General features: G+C 43.7%; 1 protein-coding gene across 1 annotated transcript; it reads left to right on the forward strand.

Annotated features, from left to right (window-relative positions):
• Window positions 1-11,599: 11,599 nt before the first annotated feature.
• Window positions 11,600-15,330, forward strand: LOC136462682 (proteasome subunit alpha type-1). Its single transcript, XM_066461747.1, has 2 exons — window positions 11,600-12,101; window positions 14,712-15,330. Exons 1-2 carry the CDS (start codon window positions 11,751-11,753, stop codon window positions 15,180-15,182), a joined length of 822 nt encoding a protein of 273 aa, XP_066317844.1. The 5' UTR covers window positions 11,600-11,750; the 3' UTR covers window positions 15,183-15,330.

Below are 15,330 nucleotides of genomic sequence, written 5' to 3' on the forward strand. Positions count from 1 at the left end.
GCCTATTCAAATGTGAAATATGTCTAGATGCACTAATCATGTCCTTGGCAAGGATGAATGTCATGCCAATCAATTTATACCTTGTATTGCTCGAAGGAGAGGCATGTCATATAATGGGGGTGCATCAACACATATTGATGAAGTCAAGTATGTTCAATTCATTCCTTAGCTTGCAAAACCTCTTCTCATCAAGTGGCTTGGTGAAGATATCGGCAAGTTGATCTTCGGTGCCCACACTCTCAATGCAAATGTCCCCTTTTTGTTGGTGATCTCTTATGAAGTGATGATGGACATCTATATGCTTTGTTCTTGAGTGTTGAACCGGGTTGTTTGTGAGTTTGATGGCACTCTCATTGTCACATAGCAATGTCACTTGCTTGATCCTAATTCCAAAATCACTCAAAGTAGCCTTCATCCAAAGTAATCGAGCACAACAACTACCGGCTGAAATGTACTCCGCTTCGGCGGTTGAAAGTGCTACACTATTTTGCTTCTTTGATGACCAAGATACAAGTGATCTTCCCAATAGTTGACATGTGCCTGATGTGCTCTTTCTCTCAACTTTGCATCCTGCATAATCAGAGTCTGAATATCCAATCAACTCAAATCTTGCTCCTTTAGGATACCATAATCCAACATGTTGTGTATGCTTTAAGTGCATCAATATTCTCTTTGTTGCTTTCAAATGGCTTTCTCTTGGTGAGGCTTGGAATCTAGCACACATGCATACACTAAACATCACATCCGGTTTTGATGCGGTCACATAGAGTAGGCTTCCAATCATAGACCGATACATCTTTTGATCCACCATGTTGCCACTTGCATCACTATCCAAGCTTCCACTTGTCCCCATTGGTGTACTAATAGCTTTACTATCATCCATTCCAAACTTCTTGAGCATGTCCTTGATATACTTGCCTTGACTCACAAATGTGCCATTTTTCATTTGCTTGATTTGAAGACCAAGGAAGTAACTAAGCTCTCCAATCATAGACATCTCAAACTCACTTGCCATCATCTTGCCAAACTCCTCACAAAAATCTTAATTTGTTGATCCGAATATGATATCATCAACATAGATTTGCATTACAAACAAGTCATTTCCAAGCTTCTTGGTGAAGAGAGTGGTGTCAACCTTTCCCATCTTGAATCCCTTAGAGAGTAGGAAATCCCTCAATCTCTCATACCATGCTCTTGGTGCTTGTTTCAATCCATACAAAGCCTTTCTTAACTTATAAACATGGTTGGGTTTCTTTCCATCTTCAAAACCGGGAGGTTGCTCAACATACACAAGCTCATTGATGTACCCATTGAGAAATGCACTCTTCACATCCATTTGGTACAGCTTGATGTTGTGAGCACAAGCATAGGCTAGCAAGATCCTAATTGTTTCCAATCTTGCAACCGGGGCATATGTTTCTCCAAAGTCAAGACCTTCAACTTGAGTGTAACCTTGAGCCACTAATCTTGCTTTGTTCCTTATTACTATCCCATCTTGATCTTGCTTGTTCTGAAAGACCCACTTGGTTCCAATCACATTATGATCCTTAGGCCTCTCAACTAACTCCCATACTTGGTTTCTTGTGAAGTTGTTTAGCTCTTCATGCATAGCATTGACCCAATTAACATCCTTTAAAGCTTCATCTATCTTCTTAGGTTCAATGGATGACACAAATGAGAAATGCTCACAAAATGAAGCCAATCTTGATCTAGTTTGCACACCTCTTAAAATATCACCAATGATAGTGTCCAATGGATGATCTCTTGCAACATTGAATGGTTGAAGCACTTGCACTTGATTGCTAGCATTTGATTGATCACTTGGTTGAGATGATGAACTAGCCACTTGTTGATCTTGCACATTGCCATCACTAGTGCTTGCTTGGATTTTATCATGAGAACTACTAACTTGCACATTTGAGTTAGAGAGCACTTGATTCTTGTCATCATCAACATCAATCACTACTCTAGGCCTTAACTCACCAATGTCCATGTTTCTCATTGCCTTGACCAATTGAGTTCCTTTCACATCATCTAGATTTTCATCTTCCTCTTGGGAACCATTTGTTTCGTCAAACTCTACATCACGAACCTCCTCAAGAGTACCACTAAGCCTTGCTAGTAGTGGAGTAACCAAGCAAGAAATATTCATCACATTTCTTTTCAAACTTGCTCAATCTAGTGCCTTTCTTCAATATATAGCATTTACAACCAAATACCCAAAAGTATGCTATGTTTGGCTATCTTCCATTCAATAGCTCATAAGGTGTCTTCTCTATCATGGGGTGACAATAGAGTCGGTTGCTATAGTATCAAGCCATGTTGATTGCTTCGGCCCAAAATGAATGACTCACATTGTACTCACTCAACATTGATCTTGCCATGTCAATCAAAGTTCTATTCTTCCTTTCAACTAACCCATTTAATTGAGGAGTATACTTAGCCGAGAATTGATGTCTAATTCCAAATTTATCACACAACTCATCAATTCTTGTGTTCTTGAACTCACTTCCATTGTCACTTCTAACTTTCTTGATTGTTGTTTCAAACTCATTGTGAACACCCTTGAGAAAAGATTTGAATATTGCAAACACTTCACCCTTGTCACCAAGAAAGAAGACCCATGTGTATCTAGTGAAATCATCCACAATCACAAATCCATATTTATTTCCACCAATGCTAGTGTAAGTGGTTGGTACAAACAAGTCCATGTGCATCAACTCAAATGCCTTAGATGTGCTCATCATGCTCTTCTTAGGATGTGTGTTACCAACTTGTTTTCTGGCTTGACATGCACTACATAGCTTATCTTTCTCAAAAGTGACATCTTTCAAGCCTCTAACTAAGTCATGCTTAATCAACTTGTTCAATTGTTTCATTTAAACATGACCAAGCCTTCTATGCCACAACCAACCCATGCTAGATTTTGTGATCAAACATGTTGACAATTGAGCTTCTCTAGCATTAAAATCGACCAAGTATAGATTCTCATATCTAAATCCTTTGAATATCAAGTTCGAGCCATCTACACTTATGATCTCTACATCATCCACACCAAATATGCACTTGAAACCAAGATCACATAATTGAGCTACCGACAAAAGTTGAAGTTCAAGCTCTCTACTAGTAGCACATTGGAAATGCTCAAGTCATTGGATATTGCAATCTTACCAAGCCCTTTGACCTTGCCTTTTCCATTGTCACCAAATGTGATACTATCAAATCCATTGCTCTTGTTTTCATTGATTGAATTGAACATTCTTGGATCACCGGTCATGTGTTATGTGCACCCACTATCAAGCACCTAATGCCTACCTCTGGCTTTATAATTTACCTACAAAAGAAGATCAATTATTTTTAGGTACCCAAACTTACTTGGGTCCTTGTAGGTTAGTCACCAAGGTCTTTAGTACCCAAATGGCCTTCTTCTTTGGCTCCACAATTGGTGTACCAATGAACTTAGCATTCATACCGTTGGCACCCTTATAAAGCATGTAACAAAAATCAAATTTGATTGAGGATACACTAGGTAGCTTATTCTTGTTAGTCTTGTAATTTTGCTCTATATGCCCAACTTGCTTGCATCTATTGTAAAACCAATCATTGCCCTTCACAAAGCTAGCTTTGGGAGTGACAAAGGCCACCTTGCCTTTCTTGGGGGTATAGCCTAATCCCTCTTTGTTGAGAGAAAACCTTTGGCTACCCAAGCACTTTAGCAAGCGGGATTCTCCACCATAGGCATTGCCTAAGGCACAAGTGAGCTCATTCACCTCCTTCTTGAGGGTCTTATTTTCCACCATTAGTGAGGTTTCACAAGTGAGACCATCACTCAAAGGTGAAGTAGAAGTGATATTGCTACAAGAAGTATTAGTGGGAGCAACAAAAATAGATTCATCAATACGATCACATGTTAGTCCCATATCACATGATATGATCACTTGCTCCTTCTTGGCTTTCTCCACTTTGACTTGCTCAATGAGAGAGGAGTGAGCCTTTTCAAGCTTAGAGTGAGCTTTGCCAAGCTTCTCATGGGTTTCCATTAGCCTCTCATGAGTGGCATTTAGCTCATCAAGGGATTGCTCAAGAAATTTTACTTTCTTGCGCAATTCTTTGCACTCCTTTCTCTTCATCTCATTGCAAGCGTGCACTTGCTCACACATGTCCAAGAGCTCCTCCTTGGTGTATTCCTCATCCTCATCATCATTATCATTCCTACAAGAGTCACTTTCACATTCATCATCATCACTCTCATCATATTTTACCTTGGTAGGCTTTGCCATGAGGCATGTTGATGGAGTGTCGAAGATGGAGAGCTTCTTGTTGATGGCGATGCTTGCTAGAGCTCTCTTGATAGATTTATTGTCATCATCACTAGAGCTATCACCATCTAAAGAATCATCACTATCCCAAGTGACTACATAGCCTCCACCCTTCTTCTTCTTTTGGAAGATCATTCTCTTCTCCTTCTCCTCTTTCTTTTCATTTTTATCTTTCTTGTGCAGTTGTGCTTCTTCTTCTCATCTTCATCATTATCACTATTGTAGGGACAATTTGCTACAACATGATCGGGGCTCTTGCAATTGTAGCATCTTCTCACATACTCTTTGCTCTTAGTGTGATCTCTTCTCTTTCTTGCACTATAGCCCTTCTTCATGAATTTGCCCATCTTGCGCACAGATAGAGCCATGGCTTCATCATCAATGTCACTAAGATCATCATCATCACTTGATTTTTTCTTGGACTTGCCCTTGTTCTTGGATGATGATGAGCTAGCCTTGAATGCTATACTCTTCTTCTTCTTGTCTTCTTCTTCCTTCTTGTCATCCCCCTCCCTTTCCACACGATATATTTCTTGGGTCATGACATTGCCTAGTACTTGGTTGGGGGTAATGTCCTTCAATCCTCCTCTTATGATGAGCAAAATATCAACATCTCAAATCTTAGAGGTAAGCACATCAAGAATCGATGAGAGACATCATCATCCTTGATCTTCTCTCCCAATACCTTCAAGTCATTGACAATGACTTGCAATCGATGGAACATCTCCGGAATGCTCTCATCATCCTTCATCTTGAAACTTATCAACTTATCCTTGAGGATGTACAACTTGGCACTCTTCACCGCTGGTGTGCCCTCATATGTTTCCTCTAATCTCCTCCACACCTCATTTGCTCTTTCACAATCTTAGATTTGCTCAAACACCTTGGAATCAATAGCATTATATATTGTGTTGAGAGCCATTGTATTACATTGCTTGTTGATCTTGTCTTGGTTGGTGGGATCATCGGGATCAATGATAGCATAGTCATTCTCGGTCACATCCCATACTCGATCATTTATTGAACCAAGATACATTCTCATCTTTCTCTTCCAATAACCATAGGATGTGCCATCAAAGAATGGTGGTTTGCCCCCCACATGGTTGAACACAACTTGAGCCATAATTTGACACCGATGTTGTTAAGCCTTCAATCAAATGGTGACCATGGCTCCGATACCACTTGAAAGGTCCTAATATGGCTAGAGGGGGGTGAATAGCCTATTTAAAATTCTACAAATCAACTAGAGTAATTTGATTAGTATGACAAATAGCGAAATACAAACTTGCTCTAGCTCTATAAGGGTTGCAAGCCACCTATCCAACAATTCTAGTTGCAATGATTACTAGTCACACAACTTGTAATGTTACTACTCACTAAGAGCTCTCAAACTTGCTACTCTAAAGAGCTCCACTAGATGAACTTAAAATAACAAAGTAAGCTCTTAATTCTAATTACACTAAAGAGCTTGTCACAACTAGTTTGCAAGAATATAAATGAGTGAGTAGGGTGATTATATCGCCGTGTAGAGGAATGAACCAATCACAAGATGAAGATTACGCCAATCACCGGGAGAATACAAATGACAAGAGACAATTGATTTTCTCTCGAGGTTCATGTGCTTGCCAACACGCTACATCCCCGTTGTGTCGACCAAACACTTGGTGGTTCGATGGCTAAGAGGTGTTTCACAAACCTCGTCCACACAATTGGACACTGCAAGAACCTACTCATAAGTGAGGTAACTCAATGACACGAGCAATTTACTAGAGTTACCTTTCGGCACTCCGCCGAGGAAGGTATAACTCCCCTCACAATCACCGAAGGCGGCCACGAACAATCACCAACTCATGCCGATCCTCCACCGCTGCGCCAAGCTGTCTAAGTGGTGGCAACCACCAAGAGTAACAAGCGAAATCCGTAGCGCAACACGAATACCAAGTGCCTCTAGATGCAATCACTCAAGCAATGCACTTGGATTCTCTCCCAATCTCACAAAGATGATGGATCAATGATGGAGATGAGTGGGAGTGCTTTGGCTAAGCTCACAAGATTGCTATGTCAATGAAAATGTGCAAGCATATGAGCTAGAGCCGGCCATGTGGCTTAAATAGAAGCCCCCATGAAATAGAGCTGTTGTACCCCTTCACTGGGCACTAATCGGGGTGACCGGACGCTCCGGTCCTACTGACCAGACGCAGGGCTCAGTGTTCGGTCGCCTGATGATGGCCATGTGTCAACATGTATTCAACAGGAGTTGTCTGATCTCAACGGTCATGACATGACCAGACGCTCTGTCATAAGTGACCAGACACTGAACCCTCAGCGTCCGGTCATTTCTAGTAAGCTCCCAAAGACAGAAAAACTTGACCGGACGCGTCCGGTGGTACTTGATCGGACATAGCCAGTGTCCGGTCAGTTACCCTGACTTCTATGCAGCTACATCAGCTCTGACCGAACGCATCCTTCCAGCATCTGGTCAGTCAGAGGCCCAGTGTCCGGTCACATGATCGATGCCAGGTTATCACTGCCATGCCTGACTGGATGCGCCGGTCCCCCTGAGACCAGCGTCCGGTCAGTTGAAAAACAGCGAGACTGGCCTTCTATCATCTCTATCTCCTTCACCCTTACTCAAATGTGCCAACCACCAAGTGTATCACCTTGTGCACATGTGTTAGCATATTTTCACAAATATTTTCAAGGGTGTTAGCACTCCACTAGATCCTAAATGCATATGCAATGAATTAGAGCATCTAGTGGCACTTTGATAACCGCATTTCGATACGAGTTTCACTCCTCTTAATAGTATGGCTATCTATCCTAAATGTGATCACACTCACTAAGTGTCTTGATCACTTAAACAAAATGGCTCCTTCATTTTATACCTTTGCCTTGAGCCTTTTATTTTTCTCTTTCTTCTTTTCCAAGTTCAAGCCTTTGATCATAACCATCACCATTGTCATGATCTTCGTCATTGCTTCATCACTTGGAATAGTGCTACCTATCTTCGTCATGATCTTCATCATTGCTTCATCACTTTGATAAACTAGGTTAGCACTTAGGGTTTCATCAATTAACCAAAACCAAACTAGAGCTTTCACATGTTGGTGCCATGAAATCTTTATGATGAAAAACAGTAAGGTAGCTGTTGTTATATGATGAACACCATTTATGTGATGAATGTTGGTTTACTGTTGCAGTACTCTAATTGTTGTTATATTATTGTCATATGTTGTTGCATTCTGGACAAATGAACAATATCATTCATCATTCAACATTGATTCATTCATTAATCCATCCATCCATCCATTCATCCATGACTACTCACACACATATGGGCACCTACTTCTTCAAAATAGCATACAAAGCAAGAAATATGCAAACATAGACCATCTTTTCAATCCACCTAAGCTGCTATAGAATCCTATTGTCAATCCTATTCTCCACTTGTGCATTGCCTACAACTCCAGCAGCCTAGGAACCTTCCGGAATGATGTCTAGAGGAGCAATAGTAGGGAAACTACCAGGTGGTGCCACTGCCTGTAGTGGAGCAGGGGCTATAGGTGGCTGCACTTTAGTGTCCTCCATTTCATCCACCCACTGATAATATTGGCAGCCTCCAATTTGAAACCCAAAGTATCAACACATTGTCACTAAACAACAAAAAAGAAATAGGCAAAGGAAAAAATGAGCAGAGAAAGAACATGAACTGCAAAATAGGGGCACTTATGAAAGGCACGGTTGTTGTTCTTCCTAGTCATCGAGATGAACTGATTGACAAGCACATAACAGTTGGGGCAATGCACCCGCTTTACCCTACCACCATAGCTGCTAGAAGCTTGAGACATGGCTGTGGCAGGAGAGAGGTGAAGAAGATAGAGTTCAAGTTAGATGAGTGGCAACAAATAGGGCTGAGGACCTATATATAGGAGAAGCCCAAGGGCTCAATTGGCATCAATAACCCTGCCTTTGGCGCCAACACCACAACCTTTGGCGCCAAAACACTTGGCCTAGGGCTGGCCTGGGAATGGCATAGAAGCAAAACAACTAGTTCACAGAGCCTGTGGAGGATATGACCCCCGGTATCCATAAGACAAGACATGGATCGTACCATCAGAGGTGGCCCAGCCCACAAGATCAAGGCGTGCATGGCACTGATCGACGTGCACCGTAAGATATTGTATAGTACCAAATATGATACTTTCCTTGTAACCCTACCCCTCCAGGGTATATAAGGAGAGGCAGGGGTCCCCTAGTCGACATCTACATGGTCATCCAAATCAATACAATACACCAAAGACACAGAACATAGGGTATTACGTCAATCAGGCGGTCCAAACCTGTCTAAATCGCTGTCTCTGCGCCTTGTGTCACCATCCGGTTCCTATCACGAGCACCTCCACCGATCAATCTACCTTTATGGGATACCCCTCAGAGGACTGCTGAGCATCTTTTGTCGACAGTTGGCGCCCACCATGGGGCTTGTGCGTGCTGATCCCTAGCGAACTAGATGGCATAACTCAAGATCAACATCCTTCGCGGCAACTCGACTGATCGTGTCGACATCCTTCGACAACCAAGGCGCACGTCTGCATACGCGTATTGACACCGCCAAGCTCCGACTACGTCTATCCTACTCCAACACGAGATCAACTTTGTTCCAGCCGTCAAGCGAGCCGCTAAGCGAGCTTTCCCGCGCCGCCGACCAGATAATGCCATACGCCGCCGACCAAACATTCTATCTAAAGCTAAGTCACGCTTTAATATTCTTCTAAATATTCCCCAATCTTCATATATCGCCATGATGTTTCTTCGAGCTGTTTTTTTTTCATGTTTGCTCTTCAAACGATTTTCTTTCATATATACCATCTTAAAGATGACATACAACTAAGTATAAGGCGAACCCCCGAACAGTCATGTTGACGCTCGGATGTCTCTAGAGATGGCCCTATCTCTGGCTCCTCCCTACACGTGCACGAGCGTCTATCCTCTGTGTTATGGGTGGTCGGCAACGGCTCCTTAGCGACGCTTTGTTCTTCCTACATGCACAAGGGCTCCGCGCTACGCGTTATGGTTAGCGGGCTAGCTAGGGCTAGAGACTTAGCTACACACTAACTGGTCGGACGGTTTATATTAAATATAAATATATCTTCACACCAACTAATCGTCGAGCTGCATACGCTATTTCATCACCATTGCTAACTCTTCTCCGGAGTTTATATATTTTTACATCATGTACTACCCGTTCTACATATTTATATTGCAGGATCATCGTCCAGGTGGTCGGACCACCTGGTGCTCGGACTTCTCCACCGATCAACTGGTCGAACCGTTAGGTTTATAGACTTCGTCGCCGACCAATTGATCGGACTGGTCGTCGGTCGCTTCTACTCAATGCTCACTTCGCCGCCGACCAGTTGACCGGACTGTTCGTTGCTCGTGCTTCATCGCCAGCTACGTCGGGGACTCCTTGTGCTCGGACATCGCCAGCTATGCCGGGGACTCCTCAGTGCTCGAACATCGCCAGCTATGCCGGAGACTCCTCGGTGCTCGAACATCGCCAGCTACGCTGGGGACTCCTCGGTGCTCAGATTCTTGCTACGTCTCATCGGTGTGCTATCAAGCTGCTCCATGTTGTTCGGATCAGGGTGCTGATCTTGGGCAGCACGTCTAGGGTCTTGATACGCGCATGTCAGATGACGTCGGTAAGCTTTCAGACTTTTTTTCTTTGCCTGCTACAAGATTCATTCTTCATCTTCTAGCAGACTCGGGGACTAAGTGGCTACACTTTACCTGGCGGTGAATGTAGTGCTTATTTCTTGATTTACCTTCCTTATTGACGGAGTCTAAGTGGCTACACTTCTCCTAAGTGGAAGAATTTTTAGATTTTGAACTTGAGCTCCTTACATCCTTATGGCAAGCCGTACTTGGGATACACTGCTCGGCGATGGTTCACAACTGCTCGGCAACTCATCACGGTGGTCGGACCATAAGTTTGGTTGCTCGGCTTTGTTCGCACTTGCTCGGACAAGCTCAAGATGGCGTTGCACAACAGATACAAGACGCTCTGAGACTAGTTGTGGGGGATATGACCCCCGGTATCCATAAGACAAGACATGGGCCGTACCATCAGAGGTGGCCCAGCCCACAAGATCAAGGCGTGCACGACACTGATCGACGTACACCGCAAGATATTGTATAATACCAAATAGGATACTTTTCTTGTAACACTACCCATCTAGAGTATATAAGGAGAGGCAGGAGTCTCCTAGTCGACATCTACATGGTCGTACAGATCAATACAATACACCAAAGATACAGGACGTAGGGTATTACGTCGATCAGACGGTCCGAACCTGTCTAAATCGTTGTCTCTGCGCCTTATGTCACCATCCGGTTCCTATCACGCGCACCTCCACCGATCAATCTACCTTCGTGGCATACCCATCGGAGAACTACCGAGCATCTTTTGTCGACAGAGCCTCTCAAGCCTAAGGTCATCTAAGTCATTTGGTTGCGCCGTTACCCCCGTTAGGAGCAAAATTGAACGGAATGACGTGTTGAACAAAAGAGTTTAACGTCATGGCACTGAGGTCCGTTTAAACTTTTTAGTGCCTCGCCGGAATAGAGCATCTTTAATAATAGCACACAGAGAAAAGGCTCATTCAAGATCGATACGAGCAGCTAAAAAAAACTTCAAAAGATTTGCATGAACCGGAGGTGGGGGTTACAAAATTATCTTTCGGATGGACTATGGAACTGAATACTGATCACGAGGGGGCAGGCCAGTACCACGGGTGTACACATCTACACCCAATATTTTTGGCAAAAAAAAAACGAAAAAAAAAAACGAAGCTAGCAGGCACTATAAACTTGTAATGTAACTAGATCAGATTCGAATACAAATAGTGAAATAGCTTATGTTAGGGTTTCGGGTGCTCGGTTCGCACAGGGAGAAGAAGTTGGCGCTCGTCGCCGGCGAAGGGCTGGCCACCTGGCGTCGGGCGGCGGCGCTTGCCTCGGTTGTCGGTGTCGCGGTCGCCACGGGAGGTGAAAACCTGAGAATCCTCCGCTTTTCTCCTTCAAGAACTACTGCTCGTTTCCTCATAGGCCCTCTGCGGGCCATAAAACAGTTAGGCCCAATCGAATTCCAGCGGCTCAAACGGCCCAGATAAACAGCATCCCTTTCCCGAAGAGGAAAAGAAAAGAAGCCCGTCTCCTAGCCGCAACCCTTTCTTCCTCCCACTGCCACACGGGCCCCGTCCTTTTGTTTTCTTCCCCCACTCCCATCTTGGAGAAGAAGAAGAAGGCCGCGCTGCCACCAAAATCGCACGCGAGCCCCAGGAGATCCCCAAACCCTACACTCGCCCGCCGGCGCACTCGGGGATCCTCAATCGAGCAGGTTGACGGAGGAAGAAGGGAGCCTCGAAGATGTTCCGCAACCAGTACGACACCGACGTGACCACATGGAGCCCCCAGGGGCGGCTGTTCCAGGTGGAGTACGCCATGGAGGCCGTCAAGCAGGGCTCCGCCTGCGTCGGGCTCTGTTCCCGCACCCACGCCGTCCTCGCCGCCGTCAACAAGCCCGCCTCCGAGCTCTCCTCCTACCAGCGGAAGGTGTTCCGCGTCGCTGAGCACGCCGGGGTCGCGCTCGCCGGACTCACCGCCGACGGCCGCGTCCTCTCGCGCTTCCTCCGCAACGAGTGCATCAACCACTCCTTCGTCTACGAGGCGCCGCTCCCCATCTCCAGGCTCGCGCTCAAGCTCGCCGACAAGGCGCAGGTCCGTACGTCTCCTTGCGCATCTCAGACTCCCTTCCCCTCCCTCCCGTGATCCCGATCTCTTCTCTTACGAGCCCGCGGGCAGAGTGGAACATTAGAATTCCCATGGTTCGAGTCGCTGTACGAGTTGGATCTGTGCTTCAGTTCGGTAATTGTTTCTCCGATCTGCGATTAGAGTTTGGCGTTTAGGGTGTTCTGCTGATGCGATTTAGGGCAATAGAGTTTTCCTACTAGCTTATCCTTAGTCCTCACTGCTATATTGAAGGTCTCTCTCCTAATCTTTTTTTTTTTTTTTGAGAGGTGCTCTCCGCGACCTGACGTACTTGACATGTGTCTCCTAATCTTATCCTTATTGTAGCTGAGGACGTTAGCTGAATATGGTCTTATGTGTGTTTAGATTAGAATTTCAGGTTGAGATGTGCTTATATCTAACTGCAGACATTAACTAGGTGTGGTATTAGCCTTTGCAAATGCTGTTGAATTTGCTCTTTCGGTGTTACCGCCACTTGTGAAACACGGATGCTAAGTTGAACTTGGAGACGCTGGGTAAGCTTTTAATTGAAAACCAATTGAACATGATTCTACACCTTTTTTTCTTTCCTTTTTATTAAATCATGCCAAAATTCAGCAAAGTTTATTTCAGATGTAGCACATAAACTGGCTAATTTATATATTGTGCAACAGACTAAGGAAGATATAGATCAATAAGAAAAGCACGAAAGAAGCTAGATACTAGTTAGAATTACTGAATGATGATTTAAGGATTAAGAACCATGATTTTGACTGTGAATTGATAATTTGGTATATTTGGTTCATTGGAGACAAGCACGAGGAGCTGTTCTTCTATTTCTTGTCGTTGTTTTATTCTTTCATTCATTGTCACTTTGTTAATGCTTGGAAAGAAGTTTGTGTTTGTCTAGGATCTGTTATGGTTTTCTTTCTAATCCTTATTCTCAAACTGTATGCGTATGGCAAAAAAAAAAGTTCTACGGTGCTACATGTGTATAATAATGGCATTGACATAGTTGTCTTGGCACATCCCTTTGTAGAGAAGATTCCAGTTGCATCAATAGCTATTTATGAGCATGCTCTCTGTTATGTTTCACTTGGTTTGGTTCTTGATTTTGTTTCCCATCTTTTTTGCACTTATTCACAAAGTAATAAACTACACTGAACCTGCTTGCATTTTCCTGTTTAGGTCCATGTTATTGCACTTTAGTTATTTGTGAGTGATTTTGTGCCATGTGTTAATATTTTATTGTACAAATGCAGATCATTTATAGGCTATGTTGTTGTTGTTGTACAAATGCAGATCATTTATAGGTTATAAACAGTGTCTTAAATGTGTGTAACTATTTTGAACTCTTAATGACTAAAAAACAAAGCCTGTGAAGTCTATTATGTTTCCTTGAGTTCATGACCTGGAATCATCAGCAGCTAGCAAATTCATTCTGATGTTTTCTTTGAAATGTATCACTGTATCCTTATGATTCATGATTCACTCACTTAAGCTTAATAAAGCTACTACATCAGAGATAGTATTGACTTGGAGTTGGGTGCTTCCATACTGGTGTGCATTTGGATCTTAGGGTTAGGGTAGCGTTGCTTGGCTTGGCTAGGTATTTGGAATATCCTAATGAAACTAGCTTTCTAAGGACGATAGATTGTACCAGCACGAAAATCTGACCTCAAAGGAGAGCTGAATTAGGCTACCCCTCGATGGCAAGATTCTCTTGTGGAAGATAAAGTAAAATTCTCTCTGACTCATGTATTAAGTTTTTTATTAAAAAAAACTAATGCTTGTCCTCAAAAATAAATGAGCTAGATATTTAGCTAAGGCAAGCATGTTATACCTGAAGTGGAGTAGTTTACCCAGCAGAGCTCTCAGCAAAAAACCTGGAATTTGAAGTTGTGCCCAGCATCGCACCTGCGCATTGTAACAGGATTCTTGATGCCAGTTCACTACTATATCTACCATTGACTCTTAGACACATTCTCCAATTGGTTTGTTATCATATCATCATACTTGAGCAATCACAACTTGGTTGTCCTGATATGCTTTTTATTTTGATCATTTCACCAGATGGTTTATGCGTGTCCTTTCTACAAACATGCTTGTTGTGAATCATGAATCGTAGGAGATTATCAGCTGAATCAACTAATCATTTTCAAAAACACCTTTGTTATGCGCAGCACACCAACCTAGTATTGGTGTTGGGGGTGTCTGTTATGAGTTATGACTACTGAGTGGTCTTGTGTTTTATACCACGTCCATATTTTGGTGGCAGAATACTTAATGTAGGTTCGTTGATATATCTATTTCTCACTCTGTTGCACGTCCTCCACTCAATTCTGAGCATGTATGTAGTGTCTTGATTATGGTACTTCAGCTCCAGTTTAGGCTTAGTCCTGTCTTTCCCACAGTGGTCTCATTGTCTGTTCAGTTTTGTTCATTTTTGTAGTAAAAAAGTTGGGTTCAGATAAGATAATAGGCATCTTGATGTGGAATGCTATCGTAAGGGGAATCAAGAATCACTGTGTTCTTTTATGTCCATGCATGCTCTTCCATTTTAGGAGGATGGGTATTGACCCTTTTTAATTGCTGTTGCAGGTTTGCACACAGCGGTCATGGAAGAGGCCCTATGGTGTTGGCCTCCTTGTTGCTGGACTGGATGAGTCAGGAGCTCATCTGTATTACAACTGCCCCAGTGGGAACTACTTTGAGTATCAGGCATTTGCCATCGGTTCTCGCTCTCAAGCCGCCAAGACTTTCCTCGAGCGCAGGTTCCAGGGCTACAAGGACTACACCCCTGAGCAGCTCATCAAGGATGCCCTATCCGCTATAAAGGAGACGCTGCAAGGTGAGAAGCTGTCGAGCTCCAACTGCACCGTGGCTATTGTCGGCAGGAAGGATGATGGCACCATTGAGCCATTCGAGATGATTGGCGCGGCAAGGATCCAAGAACTTATCGACTCCATGGAGGTCGCCGAGGAGGCACCCGAGGAGGCACCCGCGGAGGCCTCCTCCATGCAGGAGGAGGAGAGGGGCTCTGAAGATGCTGCTGCACCCATGGACATCTAGGCCTGGGATTAGGGGCCTCATATTATGAACTCACCCTTACACTGCATTCCGAGTTCCCAAAGACTAGACTGCTTCTTTAGAAAATTATTGTGTTGTGACTCTTGTGTACTCTTTGCTTCCAAAAAAAACTTTGCGATGGTCTCTCTTA

The sequence above is a fragment of the Miscanthus floridulus genome, chromosome 7 (assembly GCF_019320115.1).
Source record: "Miscanthus floridulus cultivar M001 chromosome 7, ASM1932011v1, whole genome shotgun sequence".
Lineage (NCBI taxonomy): Eukaryota > Viridiplantae > Streptophyta > Magnoliopsida > Poales > Poaceae > Miscanthus > Miscanthus floridulus.

Bases quoted from the DNA above. Each gene is read 5' to 3' on its own strand.
- LOC136462682 (XM_066461747.1), top strand. From the start codon at position 11,751: ATGTTCCGCAACCAGTACGACACCGACGTGACCACATGGAGCCCCCAG. The intron at 12,102-14,711 runs GTCCGTACGTCT...TTGCTGTTGCAG, and splicing joins AGCTCGCCGACAAGGCGCAG to GTTTGCACACAGCGGTCATG.